This window comes from Frankliniella occidentalis, unplaced genomic scaffold (genome assembly GCF_000697945.3).
Source record: "Frankliniella occidentalis isolate FOCC.00 unplaced genomic scaffold, Focc_3.1 Scaffold40, whole genome shotgun sequence".
Classification (NCBI taxonomy): Eukaryota; Metazoa; Arthropoda; class Insecta; order Thysanoptera; family Thripidae; genus Frankliniella; species Frankliniella occidentalis.
Window position 1 is genome coordinate 2,011,525 of NW_026267170.1, and position 8,320 is coordinate 2,019,844.

General features: G+C 56.2%; 2 protein-coding genes across 3 annotated transcripts in view; one reads left to right on the forward strand and one right to left on the reverse strand.

Moving 5' to 3' along the window:
• The window catches only part of LOC113215143 (uncharacterized), an 18,022-nt gene extending 14,194 nt beyond the window's left edge, over nucleotides 1-3,828 (forward strand). The window contains exons 4-10 of one of the 2 annotated variants that reach the window (XM_026434728.2): nucleotides 891-1,364; nucleotides 1,460-1,583; nucleotides 1,656-1,873; nucleotides 2,592-2,745; nucleotides 2,814-3,032; nucleotides 3,109-3,333; nucleotides 3,563-3,828. In XM_026434728.2, coding sequence (XP_026290513.1) covers nucleotides 891-1,364; nucleotides 1,460-1,583; nucleotides 1,656-1,873; nucleotides 2,592-2,745; nucleotides 2,814-3,032; nucleotides 3,109-3,333; nucleotides 3,563-3,807 — 1,659 coding nt within the window. In that variant the 3' untranslated portion in view covers nucleotides 3,808-3,828. The remainder of the gene's footprint in view (nucleotides 1-890; nucleotides 1,365-1,459; nucleotides 1,584-1,655; nucleotides 1,874-2,591; nucleotides 2,746-2,813; nucleotides 3,033-3,108; nucleotides 3,334-3,562) is intronic. The other variant, XM_026434729.2, reaches the window with a different exon arrangement.
• Nucleotides 3,825-8,320, reverse strand: part of LOC113215144 (delta(9)-fatty-acid desaturase fat-6-like) — a 15,104-nt gene continuing 10,608 nt past the window's right edge. Inside the window, exons 2-5 of the mRNA XM_026434730.2 lie at nucleotides 6,616-6,974; nucleotides 6,181-6,517; nucleotides 5,877-6,062; nucleotides 3,825-5,099 (exon numbers count right to left, since the gene is read on the reverse strand). Coding sequence (XP_026290515.1) covers nucleotides 4,721-5,099; nucleotides 5,877-6,062; nucleotides 6,181-6,517; nucleotides 6,616-6,931 — 1,218 coding nt within the window. The 5' untranslated portion in view covers nucleotides 6,932-6,974 and the 3' untranslated portion in view covers nucleotides 3,825-4,720. The remainder of the gene's footprint in view (nucleotides 5,100-5,876; nucleotides 6,063-6,180; nucleotides 6,518-6,615; nucleotides 6,975-8,320) is intronic.

Below are 8,320 nucleotides of genomic sequence, written 5' to 3' on the forward strand. Positions count from 1 at the left end.
AATATTTACATTTGTGTATAGTTTTGCGGTGTTCAAAAAACTAAATGTACTATTCTTACTGCGACCGGCCAGGACGCACTCTAGCATCCTCTCCGTTTACGTCTCAAAATGAAACCATAGTTTGTAGCAAACACACCATAGCACACACCTTGTTTTCGAACGTACCCTCTCACGCTCTACCCGTTGAGCACATACCAGGGTTTACGGACCGTCCGCCCCGTACGTCTGCTGCGCGGGCAACATACCCGGACGTCGCACACCTGTGCGTCGCGGGAGCCGAGGGCTACGGACCACACAGCGCGCCTGCAGCGTAGGCAACATCCCCGAGCGTCACACAGCTGTGCGCAGCGGGTGACTACCTCCCGGGGGCTACGTCCTCCAGATCCTGGAGTGCGCGCGTGATGCGAGGCCTGGGCGCACCGGGCGGATGACGGGCAGGCGCGCATGCCGGTCCCGGAGAGGGGGACAGGGGTAAGGGTGTCGTTCATCGTGTGTTCTCTTGACCTGACTTGACTAACCACGAGGCACGTTTTGGTCCAAGGTTTTCGGTCCGGCCGGATCCGTCCTGGAGGGGAGCAGATTTTTGCAATTAAATTATTCAGCTTATTATTTAAATTGTCGTTCATTGCGGAAATTAGAACTATAGTATTCGTACCTTCAAATCCCTTTACTATGATTACTTCAGTATTTTGCTCTCAGGAGAGCAGGTTGGCGAAGATCCCGAGAATATCCACGAGCGTATTTTACTCGCTTAAGTTACAGTCATGATTTAGGGTCTTCAGCTAATGTGAGTGAGGTGCCTCCGGATTGTACTTTTCTGAGAGATGAAACAAACCCGAACCGTCGACTTTCTCCGTGACTTTCTGACCTTCCTCTGCATCCACCCACAGGTCTGCGAGGGCGACCGGCTCAAGGTGCGGGTGCTCAACGACTTCGCCAACGAGGGCGTGACGCTGCACTGGCACGGCGTGTGGATGCGGGGCTCGCCGCACATGGACGGCGTGCCGTACGTCTCGCAGTGCCCCATCCAGCCCAACAACGTGTTCGAGTACTCGTTCACCGCGTACCCGGCCGGGACGCACATGTGGCACGCGCACGTCGGGCTCCTGGAGGCGGACGGGCTGTTCGGGCCGCTGGTGGTGCGCCGGCCCGCCGAGCCGCACGCCGCGCTCTACGACGAGGACCTCCCCGAGCACACGCTCGCCCTGTGGCACTGGTACCCGTTCCTCGCCTACGACTACCTGCCGATGAGGCTGTTCCGCAACCAGAGCGTGTCCGGGGCCGGCATCCTCGTCAACGGCAAGGGGGTCATGGCGTCCATCGCGGGCAGAGACGCCCCCTGCGAGGAGATCCGCGTGCAGCCGGTACGAGGCCCCAGGCTCCGCCAGACTGACTCGACCACAGCAGTCCCAATGTCATCCTCACGCTCATCTCCCCCCCCCCCTTTATTTTCCTGCAGGGCAAGCGTTATCGGCTCCGGTTCCTGTACAATAGCGTCGTGTACTGCCCGGTGCAGGTCTCCATCGATGGCCACAAGCTGCTCGCCGTCGCATCCGACGGAGCAAACTTCAAGCCGGTGGAAGGTGACCCTCCTCTGTCCCCACCCTCTTTGGTATGGCCGCGCAGTCGGCGCTAACGATCTTCTTGCGTTGCAGTGGAGAGCGTGATGCTTAACGCGGGCGAGCGCTGGGACGTGGTGCTTCGCGCGGACCAGCCCGTCGACAAGTACTGGATCCGCATGCGCGCGCTCGGGGACTGCGGCGAGACCAAGGCGCGCGTCTTCCAGCAAGCCGTGCTCACGTACGAGGGCAGCAACGTCGCGCTCCCCTCCGCGGCCAGGCCGGAGTACCACACGAGCGCGCGTCAGGGTCAGGTAATGCTCAGGCCTCGGCTTACAAGGGAACCTTTTCAGGTGTAAATCTCCGATTTCGTTGAAACTTGGAAAATTTGAAGGTTATTTATGTAGAAATCGGATGGCACTTGAAACTTTTCCTAAACCTGACATTCAGTTTTCCCCTATAAAAGGTAGGAGTGAGGTGTTAGAAAAAAATATTTTTTGAAAAATGTAGAGCGGTGTTCTAAGGGGTAACTCGTCAAAGTAGCGCCCTTTGGGCCAAAATTTTGTCCGTTTTGCTCTACTTTGAACCGTTAAAGCGGTAGAGGGATATTTGGAGCAAAAAACAGTGTCAGGCTTAAGTAAACCCCTGGTAAATGTTAAGTTTAGGAAAAATTTCAAGTGCCATCCGACTTCTATTATGATAACCTTTAAATTTTCGGAGTACCAACGAAATCGGAGATTTACACCTGAAAAGGTTCCCTTGTTAGCCTTTGTGGCCCATGGTGGCCCTGTCTACAGGGTGGCCTGCCCGTCAGCGCCGTTCTGTCTTCTGCTTATACTGTACCAGATGCAGGCGTGAGGACGGGGGTTGCATACTCGTGCCGAAAGGCACCTCGGTGAGCGAAGATAGGCAATCCCGCCCGCACGCCTGCATCTGGTACAGTATAAACCGAAAGAACTGACGAACTGACGAAGAAATGACGGGCCACCCTGAATGGTGCTGGTGCTAGTGCTGAGCTCCCCTGTCACACAGCTGCTAAACCCCATGCAAGTCGTGGTGGCGGACTACTCCGATAACCCGTTGGTCCGCGTCACGGACTTGGAGAACATCGACAACTCCACGCACGGTGACATCGCGCGGAGCCCGGACCACACCCTGTACCTCGAGCTGTCCTTCCACCTGTACGGTACGTCAGGTCAGGTCGAATGCTCTCCGCACATCGAGGCGAAGATTGACTCCGTCTCCTTGTTCCAGACGAACTCCCCGCCCCGGGTCCGTACCCACAGAATAACCGGGTGACGTTCGAGTACCCGGCCGTGCCGATGATCCTGCAGCGCTACCAGAAGTCCCCCAGCGAGTCCATGTGCACGTTCGCCGACGCCCATAAGCACTGCCTCGGCTCGTACTGCAGCTGCGCGCTCACGGAACGCATCCCGCTCGGCGCGCTCGTGGAGATCGTCCTCGTGGACCAATGTAAGCAGTCAGCCGTGTCAGCCACAGGGCACAGCCGGCGTTCAGTTCAGGGTAATAAGAGGAATTGCTCCGTCAGCAGCGACTGACCGTGAGCAGGACCACCCCTACCACATCCACGGCACCAACTTCCACGTCGTGGCGGAGGGCACTCTCGGGAGGAACGTGTCCATGGAGCTGGTGCGTGCTCTCAACGAGAACGGCGGGATGAAGAAGAGGCTGTCGGACTCGGCGCCGCTCAAGGACACCGTCACCGTCCCCAGCCAAGGCTACGCCGTCATCCGATTCCGCGCCAACAACCCCGGTACGATCCACTCCCCCCCGCGGCCGCGCCGACTGGTGCCTTCTGCTTTCTCATCGCGCTGGCGCCGCTCGCCTGTCCGGCTGTAATCTATTCATCCGCTTAGCGGTGGTCAGCGGGTGGCGCGGGGCGGCGGCTGCCCCAGCGGCGGCTGCCCCAGCGGCGGCCACGCACGACCCGCGCACCATCCGCGCGCCGTGACCGTGTGGAGTGGCACCTTTTGTTATCGCAGGCTTCTGGTTCTTCCACTGCCACGTGAGCAACCACATCCACCTGGGCATGGGGCTCGTGCTGCAGATCGGGGACGAGAGCGAGATGCCCGCCGTGCCACGCTCCTTCCCCCGCTGCGGCGACTGGACCTACACGGAGGACGCCGAGCCCTCGGGCGCGGCGGGGCTGGTCGGCGCGCTGTTGCTCCCGATCGCCTCGGTGCTCACCGCCCTCTACAGAATGGAGTCGGGCGGGCGGGGTTGGTAATAAAAATGCTCTCAAACTTCAGTTTCTCATATTTTTTTAGACGTTTTAATTATAAATCTTTGTTTCGTTTTGAAAATATACAATAAGTTTCTTATAAAAACAACAACACTTACATTCGTTTATTAGAATAATATGAATAAGTTCACTACAATAGTAAGTATACTTAACATGAGCATCGTTCAACTTCTACCTACTTGTACAAAGCGTGCTAGTGCTAGCAAACTGGAAGTAGCATTTTGGTGATTCTTTTATCGCGCTGTCTGCGGCGTAGTTTCACATTCCCTATTCCGAAAGCGGCGAAAGTGGCTACGCCGTAGCCAACGCGTCAAATAAATCCTCCCGTACAATATTAATTATCACATCAATGTATAAAATTATGTTTGTGTCTCACGGTGCGCTTGACCCCAGTCCGAAACAGACAGGCGTGCTTTAAAAAGCAGCCACCTTCCCCCCTTTTCCAGCACCCCTCGGCTCTATAAGCGCGCACTGCTCGCCCTAAGAGGGGCAGTCGACCTTTCTAATCTACAACCGAATAAATCATAACAAGACACAGGTGCACCCGCCTGGTTGTGCTGAATCGAAAATACAAAGCAAAACTGCGGATTAGTGTGTAGGGGGGACGAAAAAGGCCCCATTGTTTGTCCAAAACAGGCCGCAACCACGAGCCGGAAGCTAACACCTTTACAAGGGTATCCATCCAGTCTCATCGTAAAGGTCCTCGCCTCCTACCCTACGGGTCACCATGTCTGCGCCACCTCTGTGCCTGCGGCGAGCCTTAGAAGTGGCACAAAACCATCATGCAGGCTCCATAGTGACAAATTAAAATAATAGGCAAATTTGAAAAATTGGTTCACATTTTGTCACTTTAACACCATTGTAACTATTTCGCTGTGTTTTGGAACTTGGTGGAGCGCTACTTGCTCTTCCTAGTGACGTCATTTTCGTTGTGAAGCTCGGTCACACCTGTGTACTCGTCGTCCTCCTTCATGACTCGGATGTACTCTTCGAACGTGATCTCCTCGGGGTGGTGGTGGTCGTTGTCATTTCGGTGTACGGGGTGAGTGCCATCGCCGTGCTTCATCGCCACCTTGCGAACCATGTCTGGGGTGGCTGTCTTCATGTCGTACGCCAAGCCGAGCTTGGCACATAAATCGATTATGATTGTGGTGAAGTTGAAGTAATAGCTGTACTCGGACGTCTTGTAGTCCCAGGGGAACACGTGGTGGTAGTTGTGCCAGCCCTCGCCCATGGCCAGGAAGGAGACGATATGGTTCTCGGTCGGGTTGATGCGCCTGAGCAGAAGAGCGAGAATTAATTGTGGTATTAATCATTCGAAAACCGCACGGGAAAAAAGATTTCATTACAGCAACGAACGTGTTTTTATAATACAAGGTGGCTGATTCACGCCGTGCACTTCTGTAGGTATACTGTACCGCATGCACGTGTGCGGGCGGGCTTGCCTATCGCCCCTGTCCACGGCGCCTTACGAGCCGAGTGAGTAGGAAACCCGCTCGCACTCGTGTCTGCGGTACAGCATAACTACAGAAGTGCGCGGCGTGAATCAGCCACCTGGTATAGGTTTTAACAACTTGTTTGTTCCAAGAGCGAATAAGTTACCAAAAGAACCAATTTTTTTCGCTGTCCTAGCAAGGTGTTAGTCGCGGAAACAACATTTTTGGTTCTGTGCAAATAATTTGCACCAGGAATAAAATGTGGGTATTTTATGAAAACACGGTTGCTGCGTTGAAATATTTTTACCTCCGCAGAGTCAATTGTATGGAGACCAAGTCAAGAAACTGTGATGGTTGTAATATGAAAAGATGTATGTCGATTTTTGATATGGGATTCTGAATTTGAAACAGGGTTCGTAACCCGTAACCCGCTGCCAAGAAGGGAAATCGTCTAGAAAAGTACCCCGTTTTCACGCGTTTTCAGATTCATTCGGCCAAGTACTGCTGGATCTTTTCGCCTGTAAGACTCGGGCTGCACGAGAACCTCGAGGGGCGGTGCGTGCGACTGGTCGAGGCGACTGCCAGTCTAACGGCCGAAGCCGCCGTTTTTCAACTCACTTGTCGTAGGTATGGGTGCCGAACATGTGCGCGGCGCTGTTCACGAGCCACGTGAAGTTGAGCAGACAAACGTAGCGGACGACAGCCGTAGCGTAGAATGAAAAGTGCCACTGTTCGCCCCAGCAGTATACAGGGATGACCGTCGGCATGATGAAGCACAGGAGGATCTTCAGAGGGATGAAGTATCTGGAAACGAAAGAAGGAAACAGTGCCAGGGGTCAGATATTAGCTGCGCCGCAGTGTCAATTTTATTTTTGACATGTCGGTTTCTATGTAGAAATTGTTGCGCCCTGAGGCCACTCACCGCTCATGCCACTGGACGACAGGGTCAGCCTTCACATCGCTCATGTCCACCTTGCGGCCCTGACGCAGCACTTCAGGGTGCTTCCTCTGCATCAGCCAGCCGACGTGCGCGAAGAAGAAGCCGCGCTTCACGTTGTGGGGGTCGGCATCCGTCTCGGTAAACTTGTGGTGGACGCGGTGGTCGCGCACCCACTCCAGGATGGTGTTCTGGCCGGCAATGGAGAAGCAGAGGGCGAGCGCGACGCGCAGCGGCATCCTGGCCTTGTAGGAGCGGTGCGACCACAGGCGGTGACAGCCCGCCGTCACGCCGAGCCCTCCGAGCCCTCCGAGGAACACGCCTGCGAAAGAGACGCGGGAAGTGAGAACAACCCTGATGCGAGAGCTCACCGCGACAGGACAAAAACATTAAATACTCAAACCGAGCACGAGAACTCACTAAACCAGAACGTCTTCCATGAGAGATGTTGAATGTAGGAGGCCGTTGACCAGATGGCGATGCCGTGGAAGAGAGTGATGAGGATGATGTTGTGCCACACGAACTGGCGCCCACGTTTCACGCGGTTCTGCGCCTCCTGTTCGATCACGTCACCCTCCTTGATGGGCTTCTCCACGACGCGCTGCCCGAGGTCCTCGACGACATCCTCCTCGGCGATGGACTTCTTGTCCACAATGAGCTCATTGTTGTTGATCTCCGGCACCTTGGCGGCCGTGGAGGAGCCTGCCTTGCTGTCGAAGCCTTCGAGGGGCGGCATGGTGGTGGTGTTGGCGGCGAGTGTCGCGGCGCTGCTGGCAGCCCTGCAGCAGAACAACTGTGTGGTTAGGAGGCTCGCCTCGCGCTGCCCGGCGCGACCCGCAGTGGGGCATCGGTCCCGCCGGGGGTACCGGCACCGGCAGTGGGGTCCAAGCAGAACAGGGGAGGGGGGAGGGTCCCCAGCCAGGGCCCAGGCCTACGCCTACACCCAGGCCCAGGGCCAGAGAATGTGTTCTTTGGATCAACGTTATTACCTCGAACCACGTCCAAAGCAATTTTGGATTATCGAAATTATGTTTGTAATAACGTTGCGGATTCTTTGATCGAACGATATGATTGTCCTTGTGACTTTGAGCACAAAAAGAAGTCACGAAAATCTTTCGACATGGTCAAAGGAATTCTGTTGATTAAAAGGGCACATTTTCTTGGGGTAGGTGCGTAGCAGGTGCGTAGGGTCCAGCACAGATTATTGACGTTAGCGGAAGCGATAGGCAACAACGCGATGCCGAGCCGATGCCAGGCACCTCGGCACGACCTTTATCCCGGATTTGGGTTGAGACATGGGGCGCGCCAGCCCCCCTCGCGGCCCCGCGCCACCCCCCACCCTCCTACCCCTCCAGCCGGGCCGGCACGGCGCCCTCGCGGCTTACGGTTGCCGAGATGACGTTCGCGCTGTTGTTGCTCCGATTAAAAGAATGCCCCCAGGGGGTCGGATGCAGATCCTCGTGCGCGGGGACCGCTCGAACATAGAGCACCACTCCCCTCGCCCAGGGCCACGCCCACGGGCTCGCCCAGGGCCGCGGGGCGCCGCCGCACGCCGGCCGCGCACCCCGAAAGAGGTGAAGGTCGAGCCGCGCCGGGCGGCCGTCGTCCGCGTTGTGCGTGGTCAGCAAACACCCTCCGCAAACACGCCCGCGGGGCCGCGCCGAGCAGAGCCGGCCGCGCGCTCACCGCGGTGCCATGACATGCGCCACCGCATCGGCGACGCGCTCGCTCGCTCGCTCATTCACTCGCTCTCACACGCGCGCCCATTCACTTACTCCCTCTCACTTACGGTTCCGAACGAGAATATTGTTAGGTCGAGCGGGGTCGAGTCCATCAGCATTCGCGCAAGGTGCGATGCCAACGAGCGGTGCGCGCGGTGCACCCGCACCCAAAATGCTTCACACATTATGCGCATTTGTTAGGCGCATTGCCGCAGTTCATGCGCGTTGGTGCTCTGGGGATCTTGTCGAACCAGCCAGGGCCATCGACACCTAATTAGGGTAACGTACGCCTTTTCGTGTGATTTGAATAAAAAGAGAATAATAACAAACCAGGAAAGCACGCCCGTCAATCCCCCCCCCCTGTACTATATTTACTCTCTCAGTTCTTTTGATTTCTTTTTCGC